Below are 24,970 nucleotides of genomic sequence, written 5' to 3'. Positions count from 1 at the left end.
GTACAAGTGAAATGTCTAGGATTGCGTATGGCTTTCAGCGCTACAGAGATGATAAATGGTAGTAGTAGCTCATGATTATCATACAGGAAAAGGAAGGGGGGAGTGTTGCCTCTCCATACACCGTGTACAGGATGTAGGTGGCCCCATGGGTTAATTAAAAATTGCAGTGAGAGGATGTGAGATGGGTATTGCTGGCCTCAAGCTGTGAGACAGAGGAGGGATCCAGGAGATCATATTAAGCTTGCTGTGGTGGAACCTAGATTTGATCAACCAAGTTAGATTCCTAGTGATGAAAATCATAAGGCACCTTCATTTAGAAGATTTACAAGGCAATGGGGCCAGGAAGCAAGGCCAGGGCAAGGGGATGACATTAGGTGCTCAGAGCTTTTTTTCCAGCACCGGCAGGGCAACTCTATAAATTCTATAATTCTACATTACATTAGTGACTTCTATCCCGCCTTAACCTTGAAGTTCTAGGCGAATTACAAAGGAGGTCAGCTGGTCATTTCCAGGAGTGTTTATCAAGTTTATCAAGTTTATTATGCAATTTGATTAATCGCCTATTCTACATTCTAGGCGATATACAATCAATAATGAATAAATAAAAACTTGGGGTAGTTATTACATAGACAAATAAAATTACATAATTACAAAAACTTACAATCATGAGACATTAGGAAAACGATATTTAAAGGGTTACATTATGTATCAAATTTTATATTTCAGGATTACAACAATAGGGAGGGAATAAAAACATAAATAAAAATGTAAAAGATAAGAAAGATTATAAAGTTGTATATTAACTAAAAACATCATTGAATATTAATTAAAAGCATCATTGAATAAGAAACTTTTAAGCTTAGTCTTAAAATTAACTAAGTTCTTTTCTTCTCTAATATAAATAGGAAGATTATTCCAAGATTGTGGTGCGGTCACTGAAAAAATAGTAAGCCGTCTAGTGTTTATAACTTTCAATGATGGAATAGCCAATAGATGTTGGTCCTGAGATCTAAGTGTTCTTGAAGTTATATAGGGAATTAGAACTCTAAAAATAAAAGCTGGGGTTTGGGACATTATTGATTTGAACGTAAGCAAACAAATTTTATATAGAATACGATGTACCACGGGAAGCCAGTGGGACTCTTTAAGTAAAGGAGTGACGTGGTCGAATTTCTTAGCTTTATAAATTATTTTTATGGAAGCGTTCTGTATGATTTGAAGGCGTCTAATTTCTTTTTGGGATATGCCCATGAACAAAGCATTGCAATAATCTAATTTGGAAATGATAAGGGAATGTATTAGGATATTTAAAGATTTTTCGCATAAGAATTTTGCAACAGATCGAATTTGGCGTAATCTAAAAAAGGTAGATTTGACCACATTGCTTATATGATCGTGGTATGATAATTTAGTGTCGAATGTTATACCTAGGATCTTAATATTTTGGTGAATCAGCAGAGGAGTATGATTAATAGAAATCGGGATAATTGGTTTACTACAGTCTTTCCAAGGAAAAAGCATAACCTTGGTTTTAAGAATATTTAAAGATAGCTTATTAACATCTAACCAATGGTGAATTTGATCCAATTTCTCATTTATTATTGTTATATCTTGTGAGCTGTCAGGGTCAATTGGGTGTAATAACTGAATATCGTCAGCGTAGGCGTAAACAGAAAATCCGATAGATTGACATAAGGTCAAAAGAGGAGCAAGAAAAATGTTAAATAATATTGGAGAGAGTATTGATCCTTGTGGTATTCCATACGGTGCTGAAAAACTATTGGAGGTGCTATTATTAAAAATGACATTTGATGAACGATTATGGAAATAAGATTTGAACCAGTTTAAAACTTGGTCAGTTATGCCAATGGACTGAAGTCTTTGAATCAAAAGAATATGGTCGATCGTATCGAAGGCAGATGATAAGTCTAATGAGATCAAAATAACCGAAGAATGGTGATCTAAGTGGTACAAAATTGTTGAGGTCAATCCTATCAAAGAATATTCAGTAGAGTGATTTTGTCTGAATCCTGTTTGATTTGGATGAAGTATGTTAGTTTTTTCTATGTATTCTAATAGTTGATTGTATACAATTTTTTCCGTTATTTTTGCTAGATATGGAATATTGGCTATTGGTCTATAGTTAGATTTAATGTCAGGGCCAATTTTTAAATCCTTAAGGACTGGTCGTATGATCGATTTTTTCCAGACTGTAGGAACAATGCCTTGTTGTTACAGGATTAATCGCTAATTACAAGATTATGTCTGGAATTGAAATGAGGGATGCTTTGGCATGGCATAAGCTAGTCTTAACAAAGCTGGTTAGTTAGTCTTGACAAAGTTTTTGAATAGCAGGGCCTTTATTTCTCTTCAGGTTTTGTAATCAGGCATTGTTAATAGAATATGGGCCATTTGGTGATCACGTTTAGCTGCTTGAGTTGCTAGCAATCCGTCGTACATCTTCTTGCATTGTGTGTCTTTGATTGGTGAGGGGGTGAGTGAAAGGAGTTTGGTTCTCCTTGGCCTGGTCGTGTTGTTCCGGATAAGGCGATCATTCTTGTAGAAGTGGTGGCACCGTTCAGGGCTTTGAATAATAAAGAGTAGAATTTGAATAAGATTCTTGCTTGCATTGGGAGCTAGTAAGTGTCTAGGTATGCTGTAGTGTTGTGATCATATTTGCTTAATGAATAGATCAGTCTGAGGGCCCTGTTTTGTACGGTCTGCAATTGTTTTATCATACTTGCGGGACAAGGTAGGTAAAGGACGTTACAGTAGTCTAGTAGGCCCAGGACAAGGGACTGGACAAGGAATTGGAATTGTTCTTTATCAAAGAATTTTCATATTTGTCATATTTTGCATGACTGCGAACGATTTTTGTACTGTCTTGATGATTTGCAGTTGCATGGTGCAGCATCTGTCTATCATTATCCCGAGAAGTTTTAGGGCTGGTTCCATGGGGTATACAGTGGATTTTATTTCTATATTTGTTATGGTTGGAGGGTGTTTTTTTTTTTTTTTTTCCGAGCAGTAGGAATTTTGTTTTGTCTGTGTTCAACTTTAATTTGTGTTTTTTCATTGTTCAATTGTGTCTATCATCTTGTGCAGTTTTCCAGTTATGGTGGAGGTTGGTTGGTCGAAAGGAAGTAGTATGATGATATCATCTGTGTAGCTGTATGATGCTATCCCTAGTTTGTCCAAGCTGGTATCGAGACAATGTAAAGGTTAAAAAGTATTGGTGATAGTGGTGATCCTTGGTGTACGCCACAGAGGTTGGACCATGACTGTGATTTTTCTGTTTGTTTTGACACTATATGTCCTGGATTGTAGGAATCCTTGGAACCATGTGTGTACCCTGCCTGTGATTCCCATTGCTTCCAGTATTTGTAGTAGGATGATGTGATCTACTAGGTCAAATGGAGAGATCGAGTTGTATGATCAGCATCTTCTTGCTTTGCATATGTGCTGCCGGGCTGTGTCCAGGAGAGACCCTAGTAGTGTTTCTGTGCTGTAGTTGGTTCTGTATCAAGATTGTGAGGGGTGAAGTAGGCTGTGGTCTTCTAAGTATTTTGCCACTGAGGTATTTTGCCTCTAGGCCTTCCATTAGTTTGACGTATATTGGTATTGAGGCAATGGGTCTGTAGTTGGAGGGTAGCTCTATTGCGCCTTTTGGGTCTTTTGTAATTGAGGTGATGATGATTTAGCTGAGCTCCTGTGGGAATTGGCCCTCTGTGAACAGTGATTGTATCCAATGCAAGAGGTATGTTAGGAATTTTGGAGTGGCAGTTTTTAACAGGTAGGGTGGGCAGTTGTTAAGGTCATTGTATAGTATATGATAACAGTGGGATGCCGATGATTCGAATATTCCATTTAAGAGCTATTTTATAAATATACATGTATCTTACAACAGTGTGTATTTTTATAGGCAGGCATACTGAAACAAATATCTGTAAACCTGGAAGATGTGATGGTGTTAAGTGGAAAAATTAAAGAGTAGCAAATCGTCTGGATTGAATGGTATACATCCCAGAGTACTGACAGAATTGCAAAATGAACTTGCAGAGCTTTGCTTAGTATATATAATTTATCTTTAAAATCAAGCATGGTGCCAGAAGATTGGAGGGTGGCAAATGGAATGCCAAATTTTAAAAAGGGTTCCAGAGGTGATCCTGGATATTATAGATCAGTGAGCCTGTTACATAATAACATAGTAAATGACGGCAGATAAAGACCCGAATGGCCCATCCAGTCTGCCCAACCGTACAAACTCTATAAATTAATGATTTCAATTAAATTGTCCTTTTTCATAGATATTTCTGGGCCAGAAACCAGGAGATCTGTTGCTGTTGTTGGGCAGAATGGTAGAGACTAATATAAAGAACAAAATTCCTAACTGCAAATCTTTTAACCCTTGAGGAACCTCAACCCTATCTGTCCTTCTGCATTGAGAATACTGACCTTTCAACCCCACTCTTTTTTTTGTAAAGGACATTACCTCCTATCCCATGACTTTCTAATTTCCTCAGATGCCTTTTGAAAATCCAAATGCTCACCTTTATCCACATGTTTATTCAAAGAAATGTAGCATATTAGTAAGGCATGATTTCCCTTGATTAAATCCATGTTGGCTTTGCTTCTTTAATGCAAGCCTATGTATATGTTCAGTAATTTTGTTATGTTACACTTCTCCCTCCGTATTCGCTGTGATATGGGATTAACAGACCCATGAATACAGAAAAATCGTGAATAACTTTTTCATATGTTATTTGCTGTTTTCTATTAAAAACCATCGGGAATATGGTGAAACCGCAAATAACATGGTGAAGAAAGTTCTAGGAATCAGAGATTTCTCTATGCAAACTGACGTCAGAGAAAGGGCGGGACTGCCGGAAGAGGAAGCAGCGCAGACGCAGGGCTCACAGAAGGGCCGGGACCGCCAAGAGGAAGCAGCAGGACAATGGTAGGAGCTTCTACATGATGGGGGGGTCGGGAGGCTGTGGGGGTGCAAGCGGTCCTTCGGGGTGGGGGGGTGGGTGCGGGTGGGAGTGCGTGCGAGCGGTCCTTCGGGGTGCGGGTGCGAGTGCGTGCGAGCGGTCCTTCGGGGTGGGGGTGCGAGCAGTCCTGCGGGGGGGGGGGGAATCGGATGTCGGGGGGGGAACTATGTAAAAAAAAGTTATAAAATGCGCTCACGCGTATAACGCGCAAGGTTATGCACGGTTTGTAAAATCGTGTATAACGCGCGCGTTATATGCGTGAAAATACGGTAATTGTGAAGGTTATCAGATGATGATCAGAGATAGAGAGCTGAGAGGTATGGAAGTTAGAGAGAGAGCAGTTGGAGAAGAAGACAAGTTCAAGGCAGTGGGGGTAGTGGAGCATAGATGGAGGTCGTACGAGAAGGTTAAGGCAAGAAACTTAGAGGCATAAGTGTCAGAGGGATCGTCAGCATGAATGTTAAATCTCCAGGAAGGAGGGAGGGAGAAGATGAATCAAAGAAGCTGGAAAGCCAGGAGTCAAATTTGCTGAGAAAGGAGGAAGGGGACTTGTCGGGCAGACGATAAATGACTGCTATCCAGAGGTATAGGAGTGAATAGGCGGATGGAGTGGACTTCCAATGAGGAAAGGCTGTGTGATTGAGGTGAGAGAAGAGGTTGAAATCTGAAAGAAGAAGCCCAGTACCTCCACTTCGACCAGTAGGAAAAATGGGAGCTCCCATGGGAGATGGCAGCGGCTGCTGTGGAGTGAGAGTAAGCTAAATGAAATAAATCGAAACTAGACATTTAAAAGGAACAGAAATAAAAAGGTAATCAGTATTTTGACTGATACTTTGAAACTGTTTTTGTGTAATAGCTTTTCAGAGCTCCTGGTGAAAGAGTCCAGTGTTATTTTCATTCACACCTCTTACTTTTGACATATAGATTAAACTGAATACTGCTGCGAAGCTGAAACTGATACTTTTATCAACAGTTATTTGTATCTAATCCAAGAGTTTTTTTTCATAGGACCGACAGAGACCCCTGAGGAAGACAGTAGTGTCGAAACACGGACCGTGCTGGCTCCAATGTTCCTAGATCTTGAACATCACACAAAGTCTTTTATTGGTTTGAGTATTTTAGGTCATATCTATCTAATAGAAAATAAGAATATGACATTGAATATGTATTTTGGGATCCCATTCAATTGCAACAATTCTTATTAGCTAGAGAACAGAAATGAATTTTATTCTTTAATGTGTTTCATAACTGAGAAATTGGAGGAGGAGAAGATGACCTTTGGCTTTCGATTCAAAACAGAAGGGTGGGTCAGAACAATTTTTTATCCATTTCCCACTAAAATAAACATAAGATTTTGAATACTGTGAGGCTGACTACATGAAAGCTTTCTCTCTACACGATGCTGCAGAGAGAGAACTTCTAGGTCGGCAAGGGTTGAGGTTGCCTTGAAAGAGCCGACGCCAGAGAACTACAGTAGCAGAGCATGGGGTAGAGGGAAGAGGAAAGAGATGCCAGACTATAGGGAAGAGGGGAAGGCATTGGATCACAGGAGGTGGGAGAGGGAAAGAAATGCATGACCACCTGTGGGGGAGTAGAGTTTGCTACCCCCAAACTGGAGGGCTACCTATGTTCCTATAAAAGCCCTCCCTCCCTTTGTCCAACATCTCTATCTCCCTCCCCCATCCCAACCCCTCCCCTTTGTTTCACAATTTGTTTTCTAGTCTCTTCAACCCCATCTCTTGTCTGCATTTCCCCTTGCTCTTATTCCTCCCCACCCCTACCCCTGGGCTAACTTAAAACAGCTCCAGGAGGCCCCACCGTCCAAGTATTTCTTCCCGTTATGTCCATCTCCCTCCCTTCCGCTCACCTTCCCAGTCTCTTTTCAAAGTTGAAATCTTCTTTTTCAGAGGGGCCCCAGTGTGGCAGTCATTCTCATAAGCTACCGGCACTGCCCCCCAAAGCTTTCCCTCTACTGCGATCCACCCAGGTGGAAACAGAAAGTTGCATCAGAGGGGGAAGATCAACATAAGAACATAAGAAAAGCCTTACTGGGTCAAACCAAAGGTCCATCAAGCCCAGTAGCTCGTTCTCACAGTGGCCAATCCAGGTCATTAGTACTTGGCCAAAACCCAAGGTGTAGCAATATTCCATGCTAACGATACAGGGCAAGCAGTGGCTTCCCCCGTATCTTTCTCAATAACAGACTATGGACTTTTTCTCCAGGAAATTCTCCAAACCTTTCTTAAAACCAGCTATGCTATCCGTTCATACTACAACCTCTGGCAAAGCGTTCCAGAGCATAACTATTCTCTGAGTGAAAAAATATTTCCTCCTCCTATTGGTTTTAAAAGTATTTCCCTGTAAAGTCATTGAGTGTCCCCTAGTCTTTGTAATTTTTGACGGAGTGAAAAATAAATCCACTTGTATTCGTTCTACTCCAATCAGGATTTTGTAGACTTCAATCATATCTCCTAGCAGCCATCTCTTTTCCAAGCTGAAAAGCCCTAACCTTTTTAGTCATTCCTCATACGAGAGGAGTTCCATCCCCTTTATAATCTAGGTGGCTCTTTTATTAACCTTTTCTAGTGCCGCTATATCTTTCTTGAGATAAGGAGACCAGAACTGAATGCAATACGTAAGGTGAGGATAAACCATGGAGCGATACAGAGTAGAGAATGACACGGTGAAAAAATTGGTCCCCGTCACCGCCCCATCCCCGTCTCACCATCCTCTGCACCGCCCCGTCACCGCCATTCCCTTCACCGCCCCATCACCGCCACTGCCACCCCATTCACCGCCCCGTCACCGCCACTGCAACCCCATTCACCGCCCCGTCACCGTCACCGCTGCATACATAAAAGCCTCAAACGGGTACGATTTTATATACTTTTCTTTATTTACGTATAAAGGAAACATTCTTTAAAACTTTAAAACTTAGTTAAATATTAGTTAATAACTATACAAAAACAAAACACGCAGAGAAAAAATTAATTAATATAAATTCTCAAAACTGACACATTTTGATCACTAAATTTAAAATAATTATTTTTCATACAGTTTTTCAATCACTAATCTTCCACCACCCCTGGGGCTAGCAATGCAAAAACAAACACGACATGTACTTTAAATGCTTACAATGTTAGCCTACATGGTAAGTAGATTAGCATAGTGACCGCGGCTACGGCTGCAAGTCTCCCCTCCCCCCAGCGATCACGGCAGGAGGGCACCCAACCCCTCCTGTAGACCCCCCCCAACGGCCCTCCCGACAATCGCAGCAGAAGGGTACCCAACCCCTCCTGCCGGTCCTCCCCAACGGCCCCCTATATCGCCAATAGGAGGGTACCCAACCCCTCCTGCTGGACCCCCCTCCAACGAACCCTCCCACCCCGGAACCCCCTTAGTCTTACTTTCCAAGTTGGACCGGACGGCTCCTCACACGTATGGCCAGCAGGCTTGCCTCCGTCCAAATGAGGCGGGCCCGCCCCTACCCTGCCCAACCCACAGGATCCTAGGGCCTGATTGGTCTAGGCACCTAAAGCCACTCCCGCTATAGGAGGGGCCTTAGGTGCTTGGGCCAATCAGGCCCTAGGATCCTGTGGGTTAAGCAGGGGAGGGGAGGGGCGGGCCCGCCTCATTTGGACGGAGGCAGGCCTGCTGGCCAGATGAGCGAGGAGCTGTCCGGTCCAACTTGGAAAGTAAGACTAAGGGTGGTGTTTCGGGATGGCGGGGTTTGTTGGGGGAGGGTCCGGCAGGAGGGGTTGGGTACCCTCCTATTGGCGATATAGGGGGCCGTTGGGGGTGCCGGCAGGAGGGGTTGGGCACCCTCCTACCAGTGATCATAGGGGGGCTGTTGGGGAGCTGGCAGGAGGGGTTGGATATCCTCCTGCTGCGATCGTCGGGGGGGCTGTTGGGGTAGGCAGGAGGGGATGGGTACCCTCCTGCCGCGATCGTTGGGGAGGGCTGGTTCTGTCGGCATGAAGGGCTGAGGGCGATCGTCGGGGGGGGGGGGGGGCCGGGTTCTATTGGCAGGAAGGGTTGATCTGACAAATGAGGAGCACGGTGAAACACAGGTAAATAGCGGTTCCTAGAAGGGGGGACATTGGCCTGCGGGGACAAATCTATTCACCGTTTTTGCGGGCGGTGAAAGGATTTGTCCCCGCGTCTGCGGGGATTTGCTAATGAGGTCACCATAACCCGCAGCCAAACCGCAGCCACGCAGCGGTTCGCTGCGGGGATCGCTCCCCGTGTCATTCTCTAATACAGAGGCATTATAACATTCTTAGTCTTGTTAACCATCCCTTTTTTAATAATTCTTAGCATCTTATTTGCTTTTATGGCCGCTGCCACACATTAGGTGGAAGGTTTCATTGTAATGTCTACAATAACACCCAGATAGAGTGTACACAGGGGGGGGGGTCATAGAATGGAGAGATGATGAAGGCAGGGAGATGGGCACAGGGGAAATACTATAAAGAGACGTATAGGAAATGCTGAACATGAGGAACAATATGTACACAGAGATAGAAGATGGATCGTTAGCATGGAGAAAGAAGAAATGTCAAATGATCAGGAGACCCTGGCAAGTGAGTTAAGAGAAGACAAAAGAAAACAGAGACCAGCGCCTGAGACCAACATGATTTGAAGAATAAAATGACAAGACAATAAGGGCCTGATTCTCCAAAGTGCGTCCCGATTTTAGGCAGCTGTAGGCGTCCTACAGCTGTCTAATCAGCCAATCGGGATGCACGTTTTTTAAAAAATGCTCTCAAGGCAGGCCGCCTATATTGAAGGCGCCTCCGGGAGCCTAGGGACACCCGCAAGACGCCTAAGCTCGCCTAAGGGCCTTAGGCGAACCTAGGCGGCCATACGCGTCTCCCTAGTAGAGGAAGAGAAGCTTAAAATGTAGGCCAGCAAAATGCTGGTCTACATTGTAAGTAGACGCGGCCGCTATACTTATGGCAGCAAGGGATCTCCCTGCTGCAATAAGTATAGCGGCCGCAGTCGCGGCCGCCTGTCCCATCGCCGACAGGAGGATGCCAAGTCCTCCTGTCGGAACCCCCCTGGAACCCCCCTCCCCCCCAAACTGGTAATCGCGGGCAGGAGAATGCCCAGTCCTTCTGCCAGAACCCCCCTGGAACCCACCTCCCCCCCAAACTGGTAATCGCGGGCAGGAGGAAGCCCAGTCCTCCTGCCGGAAAGCCCGACGACCCACCCCCAAAACTAACCTCCCTCCCCCAACTAACCTTTACATGTTGGTCGGCTGGACGGGTCTTGCTGCCGTCCAGCCGACGGGCCCGCCTCGTGGAAATGAGACGGGCCCGCCCCTTCCCGGCCCATCCCCGCTAAATCTAAGGCCTGATTGGCCCAGGCTCTAGAAGCCTGGACCAATCAGGCCTTAGGCATAGCGGGTCCGCCCATCCCCACTAATCCTAAGACCTGATTGGCCCAGGCTTCTCCTGGGCGTCCTATGCAGAATCAGGGCCTAAAAGTAGAAAAAAATAATTTTGTGATTAAAATATATTAGATTTGAAATATATATCCTACTAGAGCTAGGGACTGCAAAGCCCAGGCTGTGTTTCTTTAGCTTCCAGCTGGCTTAGGGCTCTCTCTGACCAGGGGGTAGTTGTCCTAGTTGCGCTCCCCTAACACTATTGCTGCTACGTGTGCCTGAAGTATTATGTTAGCTTGATTTTTCTATGTAGCATTTTGTAGTAATTTGACTTCAGTTTTCTCGATAGTGGAGGGGATATTTGGGAGGGGAAGGAGAGGGGAGACAGGGGTTTTGTTGATTCTTGTTCTGTATTATCATTATTATATTTATAAAATGACAATTGTACAGAATACTGTTTCTTTTTATACTTTAATAAAATAAGTTCAATATAAAATCATAACTATTCGAGGCTTGTGCGGATGGGATCAGATGGTTTATGAAGCAGGGACAGGGACTGAGCTCGTGGGGACGGGGCTGGGACAGGGATCGAGCTTACGGGGACGGGGTCAAATTTTTCCCCACGCCATTCTCTATTCTGAATATGGCACACGGCCATTGGGATACAACCCACTTGTCTAGAATGTCTCACCTATTGCACTGGAAAGACGTTTTCCTGTTTTGAAAATGGTTATATTCGCTACTAAATTTTTGGACATTTTCCATAAAAACATCTAAACTCGGATTTAGACATCCTAACGAAAATTCCCCTGCACATTATATATCACATCTGCAAATTGACCTGCCTTTTTTTTTTTTTTTTGTTTTATAAATCTTTATTCATTTTCTTATGTTACAACAAGTGTTTTAAATAAATTCATTATAAACTTGAATAATCACACTTGATTAACTTACAGATTAATATCAAATTTAAAATTTCTTTAGAAAATCAATATTTTATAAAGTTATAATATTATGTAAGAAATTTAAATTAATATAATTATTATTGAATATAATAATCTTCCCTCCCTCCCTCCCTCCCTATCAATACTAAATGAGAAATCTTTATTCATTTTCATGTTACATCAACAATATAAATTCATACTAATATTTCAGAAAACTAAATTTATATAATTCTTAGTTAATATAATATCCCATCCCCTCCCCCCTCCCTTCTATTCAGTAATACATGAATAAAATTTTTAAATGCTATTCTTTCCATATTTCATATTATAAATCAAGTATTAATATATTATATAATATTTAGAGATATGATCCCTTTTTCTTCTAATCAAATTCTATACATGGGAAAATTAATCATTCTTTACAATATTCAGTTAATGGTCTCCATATTTTTTGAAATTTATCTATATGTCCTTTTTGTGTTGCTATAGTGAGCTCCATTTTGTATATATGACATACAGAATTCCACCAGAATGTATAATTTAATCTGTCCTGTTTTTTCCAATTGAATGTGATTTGTTGTATTGCTATTCCAGTTAAAATAAAAAGAAGTTTGTTATTACTTGATGATATTTGACTTCTTGCTCTCATAGTTGTTCCAAATAATATGGTATCATATGTCAAGGCTACCGGATTTTCTAACATCCTATTTTAAGTCACGTGGCCATAGCAGTTTTCTGTGTCTGGTTATGGTTTATATAAAGGAAAGAAGGAACAAAAAACCTTTTGACTTCACCTTTTTGGCAGTCTTTCCATGCCTCTTTTCTTGTCCTTTCATAATGTGTATTCAGCCATGTGAGAATAACTCTCTCAGATGTGGAATAGATGTTGCTGGCTAAAGGGTCAGACTTGATCCTTGGAATGCTCTTCGAACTTACTAACTCAAATATTTTACTGCGGCTTTTAATTGGTGGCACACGCGAGAGGACTAACACCTGAAAGCAAAAACATAACCAATTTTTACAATTCTGGGTAACATTCAATTCATATTTCCATTTAAAATTTTTATTCATTTTCAAATTTTACATAAAGTGTACAAAATATTGAAATACAATTAATGAATACACAATATCACTTTTATATCTAATACATATTATTCTAAATATATTTTTATCCCCTCTCCCTCCCCCCACCTTTCTAGTACTTTCCAATCATATATTACATATTGTATATCATATTATATCACATTGTGTAAAAGTTGTTTTCATTACCCTCCCCTTCATGTGTGTCACAAAGAAGATATTGAAAAGAAGAAAAAAGAAGAAAAATCCTATTAATTATTCATTACAATATTTTGTCAAAGGCCCCCATATTTTTATAAATTTAGTATATGTCCCTCTTTGTATTGCTATAGCTCTTTCCATTTTGAATATGTGACATATTGTATTCCACCAAAATGTATAATTTAGGTTTCTGTAATTCTTCCAATTGTTGGTTATATGCTGAATGGCAACCCCTGTCATAACTAGTAAAAGCTTGTTATTTTCTGGTGAAATTTGACTTTTTTTTCTCATCATCATTCCAAATAACACTGTATCATATGATATTGCTACATGATTTTCCATCAATTTATTAATTTGTGGCCAAATTGCATTCCAAAAACTTTTAATGTAGGGACAATGATACAGTAAATGATCCAACGTCCCAGGTTCCAGATTACAGTGCCAGCATTTATTGGACTTAGAACTATCTAATTTTTGCAAACGTGTAGGGGTCCAAAAAGCTCTATGTAATAAAAAGAACCAAGTTTGTCTCATAGATGCTGACACTGTACATCTCATTCTCCAAGACCAAATTCATAAAAAACAACAACTATTGTATGCAAAGGAACATTCTCCCTAGGGTGTGAAGAGGGGAATACAGAGAAGGCGGTTCTCTAACTGGGCACCCCAAAATGAGGGCCAAACTGGGGCACGCTGAGTGCCAATTCTATAACAGGACTTAGGGACGCCTAAGTCGTTAAAGAATATTGGCACAAATCCGCTTTGGCATGCCAAAAGTTAGGTGTGATCGTCAGGTCAATGGGCACACCTGGGCGAGCTAATCAATGCGCAAAACTGACAGTTGCTTGGCAACCTGCCCATGTGTACGCCTCCCCTGCAGTTACGTCCTATAACACTTAGGGCTCCTTTACTGAGCTGCGTTAGTGTTTTTAGCGCATGCCATTTTAGCAAGCGCTAAACCCGCACTACGCAGCTCAAAGCTGGCGTTAAGGTCTAGCGCGTGTGGAAATTTAGCACACGCTACTTTGCGCGTTAAAGCCCTAACGCGGCTTTGTAAAAGGAGCCCTTAGGTGCTACATTAAGAACAGTGCACATGCGCAGGCCACTGCGGATTGCTGGTGCCAACGATGAGCTCAAGTGTCTCGCAATTCTAGGCTTCCGTTGAGAGAACTACAGTGCAAGCATAGAGCCATTTGTCAAATAGGTGCAGGACTGCACAAGTATGTCATTTCATGGGATTTTATAAAGCTGCCCTTGGGGAAAACACATGTGCGATACTCCTCCCCTCCCCCTCTCACACACACACAAAGACACAGACATGGATGGTGCAGTGGTTAAAGCTCCAGCCTCAGCATCCTGAGATTGTGGGTTCAAACTCACGCTGCTCCTTGTGACCCTGGGCAAGTCACTTAAACCCCCCATTGCTCCAGGTACATTAGATAGATTGTGAACCCACCAGGACAGACAGGAAAAAATGCTTCAGAACCTGAATAAGTTCATGTAAACCGTTCTGAGCCCCCCTAAGAGAACAGTATAGAAAATTGAATAAATAACTAGTGTGCAAAGTGTCTGTCTCTGGTAACCAGAGCTGGTCCTATGATGTCACAATGCCTCATTCCACCAATAAGAGCCAACCTCATCAGTGATGTCACAATGGCTTCATTGTCCTAGACTTGGCTCACTTTTACTATATTTTGATTTCTAGAGTGGCTGCAGTGGTTAAAGCTACAGGCTCCGCACCCTGAGGTTGTGGATTCAAATCCCACACTGCTCCTTGTGACCCTTGGCAAGTCACTTAATCCCCCCATTGCCCCAGGTACATTAGATAGATTGTGAACCCACCAGGACAGACAGGAAAAAATGCTTCAGAACCTGAATAAATTCATGTAAACCGTTCTGAGCTCCTGGGAGAACAGCAAAGAAAACTGAAAAAGTGCAAAGTGTCTGTCTCTGGTAACCAGAGCTGGTCCTGTGATGTCACAATGCCTCATTCCACCAATAAGAGCCAACCTCATCAGTGATGTCACAATGGCTTGATTGTCCTAGATAGACTTGGCTCACTTTTACTATATTTTGATTTCTAGAATGGCTCAGTGGTTAAAGCTACAGCCTCAGCACCCTGAGGTTGTGGATTCAAATCCCACACTGCTCCTTGTGACCCTGGGCAAGTCACTTAATCCCCCCATTGCCCCAGGTACATTAGATACATTGTGAACCCACCAGGACAGACAGGAAAAAATGCTTCAGAACCTGAATAAATTCATGTAAACCGTTCGGAGCTCCTGGGAGAACGGTAGAGAAAATGGAATAAATAAATAGTGTGAAAAGCTTCTATCTCTGATAACTGGTGCTGATAGTTTGATGTCATAATGCTTCATTCTACCAATAACAGCCAACCTCATCAGTGATGTCACAATGGGAGAGTGTGACACAGTGGTTAAAGCTACAGCCTCAGCATCCTGAAATTGTGGGTTCAAACCCATGCAGCTCCTTGTGACCCTGGGCAAGTCACTTAATCCCCACATTGTCACAGGTACGTTAGATAGATTGTGAGCCCACCGGGACAGACAGGGAAAAATGCTTAAGAACTTGAATAAATTCATGTGAACCCTTCTGAGCTCCCCTGGGAGAACGTTATAGAAAACTGAATAAATAATAAATGTTTTGAAATCATTGCTACCACTCTCCCACTGCCAGAATCTTATAGCCCCCCACCCACTGCAATATGCTTGATCCCTTGCACTGACTCCCCCAGCAACACTTCCAATCACCCCACTTTGAACACCTCCTGAGGTCCTGTCCTCCAGCCCCTGACCCCAGTCCCAGTCTTATCATGCCTATTCGCTCCTCTTTTTATGCCTCCAAAACTCAAAATGGCCACTCCAACCCCTAGTGCTAATACTGTGAGCTTACTGCTAAAGATTACAACAGTGATACAAACAGGAGCACGTGGGCATCACCCCTCCTCGCACTATACACCAGGGACACAAATAAGGCTGGGGATGGATTCACAGAGTAGGGAGCTGCCGAAGAAAACCACTGAGGAGAGGGAAGGAGTCACTGTGGCTAGGGGAGCTCATGGGTTAATCAGATCTGTTAACGAACAAACCACAGTGGAGATAAAAAGAAATGTTGCTCTGCAGTTTACTGAATAATCATGGATTCAACAGTTGCATGTAGTCCCAAGCCGAAGATACATTCATACTTGAATGAGGTGTTTCATTTATAGTAGGCTACACCACTCAAGTAATTGAATATTCAGATAAAGGCTCCTGAGGCAGGCCACATTGACCGAAACACGTGAATGTCGAGCTATCACGCAGACTTTTATGATTATTCAATAAACTGCACACCAACATTTCTAAACTAAACTAAACAAAGTTTATATACCGCATCATCTCCACGGAAGTAGAGCTCGGCACGGTTTACAAGAACTTAAAAATGAGAAAGGATAGGAAAAGGTTTACATAAGTTTGTAAATCGAGTGGAGAAGTAAGGGAAAAGAAATTACATGTTAAAGAAGAGCCAGGTTTTTAGTTGCTTGCGGAATAAATGGAGGGAGCTCAGGTTCCGCAGCGGGATAGTAAGGTCATTCCGGAGACCTGTGATTTTGAATAGAAGGGATTTTCCCAGTTTACCTGCGTGGAGAATTCCATGTAGGAGGGGAAGGATAGTTTTAATTTATGGGCGGTCCTGGTGGAGTCAGGGCACGAGGAGTTAAAGGAAAGTGGGATTAGGGAAGGAAGGATGCCGTGAATAATCTTAAAAGCCAGGCAAGAGCATTTCAATTGGATTCTGGAAATCACTGGGAGCCAGTGAAGATTGGGGAGACGTGGTCAGATTTACGTTTTGTAAAGATCAGCTTGGCTGCCGTGTTCTGAATAAGCTGGAGGCTTTGGAGGCTTTTTTTTGTTAAGCATAGGTAAATGGCATTACAATAGTCAAGTTTGGAGAGGATGATGGATTGGACAAGGACGGCAAAATGTTTTTGGCGGAAGAAGGGTCTTGCTTTCCTTAGCATGTGGAGGCTGAAAAAGCATGATTTTGTCAAGGAGTTGAGGTGGTCGTTGAGAGAGAGAGAGGAATCGATAATGATGCCAAGGACCTTGCTTGAGAACTCAAGGTGTAAGGCAGTGCCTGAGGGCAGTGCGAAGAGGGTTTGTTCGTTTTCATTTGAATGGTGAAGAACTTTCTCCTGGTTTGTTTTTCCATTTCATCAGATCTGTTGTCAGGAGAGGGTAGACAGATTATATACTGTGCCATGAGGTTTCAAGATGGTGCAGCACCTTTAAGAACAGAACTGAACCGCCTCACCTTCAGAAAACAGCTAAAAACTTTCTTGCTTGATAAATACCTATCTGCCCCTTTGGCGTTTTTCTCTTTTCTTATGCTTTATCTATTCCTGGTCTGTATGAAAATATTTGCTTGTATACTTCCTTCATAGGTACTACGGATTGTAGGCCCATTGAGACAGAGAGGGAAATTACTTAAAGTACCTGATTAGGCTTTTAACCATTGTATAAGTCAAATTTTTGATTGTTTTGTAAACCGCTTCAAAGCCAGTGTGGTGATTTAGTGGTACACTTCTCCCTCGTCATTCGCGGGGGATACGGGCAGAGCCGGACCGCGATTATCCGGCTCTGACCCACCCCCACCTCCCTGCCGCCTTCCTGGCCTTACCTGGTGGTCTAGAGGGCTTTCGGGGCAGGAGCGATCTTCCTACGCTCCTGCTCCGTGCAGATCGCCATGAGGAAATGGCTATAGGGAGTTCCCGACGTAGTTCCGAGAGACTACGGGAACTCACAGCAGCCATTTCCTCATGGCGATCTGCACGGGGCAGGAACGTAGGAAGATCGCTGTTGAGGTTTAAAATAATTGAGGACCGAGATATTTTGCAACTGAAACCACTGTGAGGGTTTCAAGCAGTCTGTTCAAATGCCAACATTTCACGGCACTAATATGACCTTGCTTGAATCTTCACGATCTCACCAGTGTCCTGTCCAGTGGTCTTATGTGCTGTCATTTTCGGTGTTTCAGCCTTTATCTGCCATCATCTACAATGTTAACTACATGACCCTGGAACTTTCCTGCGTACTGGTTGGTTAAAATAAATTGTAAGTAGGTAGTGCATATCCTACAATTCCTCTTTTCTTTTCCCAGTTTGTTGGTTCACGGTAATATTCTTCCTAATAAACTACTTAGCCCTGGTTGGTGATCCTAGCGGTTATTTTTGCATTTGGTCGGTGGGTGAATTTCATTTTATTTCTATCCTGCCTATCTCCAGAGCACTTTTATTAAAAACAATTCTTATATCCTTGTAGCAGTCGAAGCCAACCACAAGTAGCACCTGTCAAAAGACCTTATTTGGAAGTCAATCTAAATAATGAAAATTACCTCGGACCTGACCCCATAGGGGCCCTTGGCCTGCTGTCCAGATCATCAAGCCGCGACCAAAGAGCAATTGACCTTTAAAAGACAATTTGGCCAGGGTAACCTTTGAGGATGAATCTCCTGCCCACTGTCTGATCCAAAGCATTCTAGCATTTTCCCGGAACCGAGGTCAGACTTACCGGTCTGTAGTTCCCCGGGTCACCTCTTGATCCCTTTTTAAAGATGGGCGTAACATTGGCTATCTTCCAATTCTCCGGGATCACTCCTGTTTTCAGGGATAGATTGCAAACTTGCTGTAGTAGTTCCGCTATTTCCTCCTTAAGTTCTTTCAGAACCCTTGGGTGGATTCCGTCCGGGCCCGGCGATTTGTCAGTTTTTAATTTTTCTAGCTGCCTGCGTATGTCTTCAAGGCTTATTTCCATGGATGTTAGTTTATCTGTTTGGTCTCCTTTGAAGATTTGCTCAGGTTCCGGTATGTTAGATGTTTCCTCTTTTGTAAATACAGACAAAAAGAACATGTTTAGTCTTTCCGCCACTTCTTTCTCCTCCTTCACCACTCCCTTCCTATCGCCATCATCCAGCGGTCCCACCTCCTCCCTAGCCGGCTGCTTCCCTTTAACATATTTGAAGAACGGTTTGAAATGTCGTGCTTCCTTGGCTAGCCTTTCTAACCACTCGGTGACATTCTTTTTGATACTTCCTGTGCTCTTTCCAATTCTCCTCAGTTTTGTCCTTTTTCCATTTCCTGAATTCTTCTTATCCCCTATTGCTTTCTTCACTTCTTTGGTTATCCACGCCGGGTCTTTTGTTCGATTCTTTTTGCACCCTTTTCTGAATCTTGGGATATGCAGATTTTGCGCCTCAATCAACGTGTCCTTGAATAAAGACCTCTTTTGTAAATACTGATGAAAAGAACATGTTTAGTCTATCCGCCACTTCTTTTTCCTGCTTCACCACTCCTTTCCTATCTCCGTCATCCAGTGGTCCCACCTCCTCCCTAGCACCTCCTCCTCTCAGCACCCTGAGGTTCTAGAGTTCAAATCCCATGCTGCTCCTTGTGACTCTGGGCAAGTCACTTCATCCCCCCCCCCCCATTGCCCCAGGTACATTAGATAGAGTCTGAGCCCACCGGACAGACAAGGAAAAACGCTTGAGTACCTGAATGTAAACCACCTGTAGGCTATAAGTGGTGTATACCGTATTTTTCGCTCCATAAGACACACCTTTTTCCCCCAAAAAGTGGGGGAAAATAAGGGTATATCTTATGTAGCGAATACCACAAAAACAAAACAAAACCCAGTACCTGTATTTAATTCCAGCAGGCCTGTTTCTGATTCTCGGAGGCGGCTTTCGGCTTTGTGTAAGAGCTTGCTTCCGCAGGTTGTTGTCCTGTGTTTTATGGTGCGTTCGGGTACCGGTCAGCGGGGGGGCGGCTGGCTGTGCCTACATAGTAATTGCAGTCCAGGCTGTCTTCAGGGGTGGACCGGACAGGCGTTGCGTGCTGCGTGCAGGGTGCTGATGGTGTGTTGGGCAGGGCAATGGCCGCCTGGTCTGCGTTAGCTGCTGGTGGGGAACATAACAGGGTGGATCAGCAACCCAGTAGGTGATGGCTCCTGGGTCAGAATCGGAGCTGTGCATTGAGCGATGGCAGGGAGCTGGGGGTTTGAGGGGGGGAGTCCCTGGAGTCGGTGGTTGGGTGGAGAGTGTTGGACACAGTCCAGCTCGTGGGGCATGGCTCCTGCCGTTTCCTGACCGCCAGTGCTGTAGAGGTGCGGCACGTGGCTTTTGCGGGATCTTAGTGTAGGTGTCCTCACACCTGCTGTCGGAGTTGGCGCCTCCTCCAGGGGGCCTAGCTTAATTGCAGGCAGGATGGAAGTTCAGTAATGGGTTGGGCAGGCAGGTGACACATTGTGGTGGGAGTGCTGTGCGAGTTGCTGCTTCTATTCTTTGCCAGGATTAAACACAGGTAGGGAGGGGGTCCTGCCTGCCTGCCTGCCTTGTGCCCTCTCTGCCTTATGCCCTGTCTCAGCCTACCACTAGACCACCAGAGGGAGAACAGGTTACAGAGCCTGGAAGGGAGGGAGGTCAGGGCGCAGAGCTTGGCAAGGAGTGTGGGATTGTAAGCTCTTCTGATTTTCAGAAGGCGTTCGATAAGGTTCCGCATGAACAACTACTTCGGAAAATTGTGAGCCATGGAATCGAAGGTGAAATACTCACGTGGATTAAAAACTGGCTGGCAGGTAGGAAACAGAGAGTGGGGGTGAATGCACAATACTCAGACTGGAAAAACGTCACTAGTGGAGTGCCGCAGGGTTTGGTGCTTGGACCCGTGCTCTTCAACATATTTATAAATGACCTGGAAATTGGTACAACGAATGAAGTGATTAAATTTGCAGATGATATGAAGTTATTCAGAGTAGTAAAGACGCAGGAGGATTGCAAAGACCTGCAATATGACATAAACACGCTCGAGAAATGGGCCGCAACATGGAAAATGAGGTTTAACGTGGATAAGTGTCAGTAACAAAAATCTTATACACAAATACAGGATGTCCGGTACAGTACTTGGACAGACCCCCCCAGGAAAGAGACTTGGGACAATCAATGAAGCCATCCGCGCAATACACGGTGGCAGCGAAAAGGGTGAACAGAATGCTAGGAATGATTAAGAAGGGGATCATGAACAGATCGGAGAAGGTTATCATGCCACTGTACCGGGCCATGGTACGCCCTCACCTGGAATACTGCGTCCAGCACTGGTCACCATACATGAAGAAGGACACGGTACTACTCGAAAGGGTCCAGAGAAGAGAGACTAAAATGGTTAAGGGGCTGGAGCAGTTGCTGTACAGTGAGAGATTACAGAAACTAGGCCTCTTCTCCCTTGAAAAGAGGAGACTGAGAGGTGACATGATCGAAACATTCAAGATAATGAAGGGAATGGACTTAGTAGATAAAGACAGATTGTTCACCCTCTCCAAGGTAGAGAGAACGAGAGGGCACTCTTTAAAGTTAAAAGGAAGGAAGTTCTTCTTCACCCAGAGAGTGGTAGAAAACTGGAACGCTCTTCCAGAGGCAGTTATAAGGGAAAACTCCCTCCAGGGATCCAAGACAAAGTCAGACAAGTTCCTGCTGAATCAGAACGTACACAGTTAAGGCACTGGTCTTTGACCTAAGGGCCACCGCAGGAGCGGACTGCTGGGCACGATGGACCACTGGTCTAACCCAGCAGCGGCAATTGTTATGTTCTTATGAGAGATATTGAGGGGCAGCAGAATGAACACACAGCAATAGGAGCTTGAACTGTATGCGATGGCAGATAGGGAGCCAGTGAAGTGACTTAAGGGTGACTTGAGCGTAGCGAGGTTGGTAGAAGATGAGTTGTAAAGCAGAGTTTTGCACAGATTGCAAAGGAGAGAGGCAACAAGTTTCAAGTTTCAAATTTGATAATTTGCTTATTACCTTCTAAGCGAGTAACATTAAAAGAAAAAGTATAAAACATACAACATTAAAATATATATTGTATTACATTAAAAGGGGGTATTTGACAGACTGACATTACAGACTGACTAAGATACATTAGGAAAGAACAAAAGGACATAAAAGTTACAAAGTGATGTTTCCCAGAGGGAAGAGAAAGAGGATCAGGAGGGGGGGGAAAACATTTGGATTAGGGTTCGATAAATGAAAAGAACTATTTTTGATGTTGAACGTTAAGAAATAATGAATAAAAGAGGTATTTTAGAGATTAAAATGGGTTTTAAAAAGAAAAGTTTTTAAATTGGTTTTGAATATATTAAGGTCTTTAATTTCTCTAATATATAAGGGAAGAGTATTCCAAGCGAGCGGGGCCATGACTGAAAAGATATCATGACGTCTAGTCCCCTATGATTTTTAGAGAAGGGACCATTAGCAGCCCTTGTGTGTCCGACCGCAGGGAACGATTCGAAGTGTGGGGAACTAGAAGCCGATCTATGAATTGTGGTTCATTGGTAGTTAATGTTTTAAATACTAAGAATCAGCTCCGATCCCCATAGGGAGGAGCGATGGCAAATCGGCCGAAAGCCGTTGCCAATAGTAGCCAGGGGGGGGGGGAGGAAGGGGGGGGGGAGGTAGATAAGAGAGGTGTGGGAGGGAGGCCGCCCCCTTTTCAGCGAGGCAAGAGCTCGGGGAAGGAGGCAGCATTCCTATCTCCGTGAAGCTCCACCGCCGCCCTCCTGCTTCGTTTGCGATCCTCATGCAGGAAAGAAAGGAAAGTATATAAAAAGATATTTGAAAGAAAGGAAAGCATATATAAAGAGATATTGCAGCCGTCCAGGTCGGCGGGTGGGAGGCTTCTGCCTGCGGCGGCCACGCGGCGGTGGGCCTCGTTCTGCCTCCCGGGCCTCGCGGCTGCAGGCCCATGGGTGCCGATGCAGGCCCGATGTAGGTCTGCGACCCTGCGAGCCGCCGCGCCGTGCTATGGCCTGCCCTTCCGTTCGCGGTCCGACGGCTGCGGGAGGGGAGAGGGGGGCGCGTCGCCCGGCTGGGGTCTGTCGCCCTCGCGGTTGTCCGACGTTCTTTTTTCGTCCCCTCCCTCGCGCGCGGATTGCGGGCCGCTGCCCTGGTGAGGTGGGGCAGGCCGCCCCACACATTCACGCTGAGGGGGGGCGGGCCGCCTCGCGCATTCGCGCTGGTCCGCCTGCCTGGGAGCTTCGCACCTTCCCTTCCACTCTGAGTTAAAAAAAAAAAAAAAAAAAAAAAAAAAAAAAACGCCCTGCTTCCTGCCTTCGGGTTTTTCTCCCCACACGCGGCTAGTGGACCTTGATCCGGCGGGCTGCACCGCGCAGCCATTGGTCGATCTGACCCGGAGGAGGAGTTCCACTGCTTGCTCGCACGGGTCGCTCCACCTTCCCCCTCACCTTGCCCAGCGGGACTGTGGCCACTTGGGGGCATTGAGCGGTGCCAGCTGTCTTCCTGGCGGTTCCTGCTTGGAGCTTCCACAACTCTATGGAGCCCGAGGGAGAGAGGGTTGACCACCCACGTGGCCCCTCTAGGCTGTGCCTCTCGACTAAGATAAGAATTTAGAAAAGGCTCTACCCTTAGGCAAATCAACTCCCTGGATATTAATTCCTATTATTGCTATTAACCCTTTCAGGACCAAGGGACATATTTGTCCCATAACTTTAAAATCCTATAAATTTGATTGGGATAGTCTACAGTTCTAAATTTGATATGTACGGATTCCATATGATACTGCCTTTATGTAAACAAACTGGTTCCGACATTCATTCGTTAGCGTCGTTGCCAGATTGACGAGAAGATTCACTTGCCACACTGTCCAATAATAATAATGATATTTCAAAAAAAAAAAAAAAAAATCAATTTTGGCATCTGCAAACCCCCTTTTACCATAAAAACGTCGTCAAAACCACAAAAATTGGCCTACGATTCTTATGGTCCCGAAAGGGTTAAAGGCGCTGCTATTATCTGCAGTGCTATTAAAGGCGCTGCTATTATCTGCAGTGCTATGAGTATATGCTATTAAATGCTCAGAGGCCTTTAGTCTGAGGCCAGTATACACTATTAGATGCTATTGACTTTAACTTTCCAGCACAGCTCATTCTCCAGCGTGAGCTTCCGCTATGCTATGCCATGATAAGCTAATTACGGCTATTATTTTCTATTTCATGCTATTTGCCTTTTTATGCTATTGACGGCGATTGTGGACCACCCACGTGGCCCCGTCTAAGATATGCTCTCTATGTACATGAAATCTTGTGCTATGCTATTAAGTGCAGCTATATGCGAGGCTATTTTCAATATTATTTTACATGCCATTATATGCGATTTGGAAGTCATTATATGCTCTTAGATGCCACCATATGCTTTTACTATTACTTGCGGTAATGCGCTGTGCTCCAGCTGGAGTTTCTTATGGCCTTAGTCTTATATTGCTTCTTACGCTTGATCCTGAAAGAGGGCTTTATTTATAATAGGACCGATTTCGAGTTCCTACCCTCGTACGCCGTTACTGACGGCCTTTATTCTTGTAGTATTATTATACGCTCAAAACCAGCAATGCAGAAGAAGCCCGCGGCTACCAGTCAACGGAAGACGAAGACAACACGTGACGAAGACAACATGTGCCACAACAACAGCTCCAGCTCTCACAGCGGCGGCTTCTACGGCCTCACCAGCAGCGGTGGCTTCTACGGCCTCACCAGCGGCAATGGCTTCTACGGCTCAGCCCCATCAAGATTTGACCGACGCTCTCTATCTACCGGAAATATCTTGCTATTATAGCCACTACATGCTTTCTATGCTAGGCTATTAAGGCCGCTATATACGATGCTATTTCATATTATATGCTATTTACATGCTATTTATTATATGCTATTGAGATGCTTTATATGCTATTTCGATGCCTTATACGCGCTTTATATGCTATACCTTTAACTTGGCATCACAGCGATCTCTCCAGCAGGAGTGTTAAGCTTTATATGCTATACCGTTAACTTTGCATCACAGCGATCTCTCCAGCAGGAGTTTGCTTTATATGCTATACCGTTAACTTTGCATCACAGCGATCTCTCCAGCAGGAGTTTGCTTTATATGCTATACCGTTAACTTTGCATCACAGCGATCTCTCCAGCAGGAGTACCGTTAACTTTGCATCACAGCGATCTCTCCAGCAGGAGTTTTTGCTTTATATGCTATACCGTTAACTTTGCATCACAGCGATCTCTCCAGCAGGAGTTTGCTTTATATGCTATACCGTTAACTTTGCATCACAGCGATCTCTCCAGCAGGAGTACCGTTAACTTTGCATCACAGCGATCTCTCCAGCAGGAGTTTTTGCTTTATATGCTATACCGTTAACTTTGCATCACAGCGATCTCTCCAGCAGGAGTACCGTTAACTTTGCATCACAGCGATCTCTCCAGCAGGAGTTTTTGCTTTATATGCTATACCGTTAACTTTGCATCACAGCG

At 44.0% G+C, this 24,970-nt stretch overlaps 1 protein-coding gene across 2 annotated transcripts in view; it reads right to left on the bottom strand.

Annotated features, from left to right (window-relative positions):
* CFAP47 (cilia and flagella associated protein 47) overlaps positions 1-24,970 on the bottom strand; it is a 1,062,207-nt gene that overhangs the window by 634,265 nt on the left and 402,972 nt on the right. For both annotated transcript variants that reach the window (XM_033947561.1, XM_033947559.1), the window contains exon 33: positions 12,119-12,317. In XM_033947561.1, coding sequence (XP_033803452.1) covers positions 12,119-12,317 — 199 coding nt within the window. The remainder of the gene's footprint in view (positions 1-12,118; positions 12,318-24,970) is intronic.

This window comes from Geotrypetes seraphini, chromosome 6 (assembly GCF_902459505.1).
Source record: "Geotrypetes seraphini chromosome 6, aGeoSer1.1, whole genome shotgun sequence".
In the NCBI taxonomy this organism is placed as follows: domain Eukaryota; kingdom Metazoa; phylum Chordata; class Amphibia; order Gymnophiona; family Dermophiidae; genus Geotrypetes; species Geotrypetes seraphini.
The sequence above is the reverse complement of the archived record's forward strand: the minus strand, read 5'-3'. Positions and strand labels throughout refer to the sequence as shown.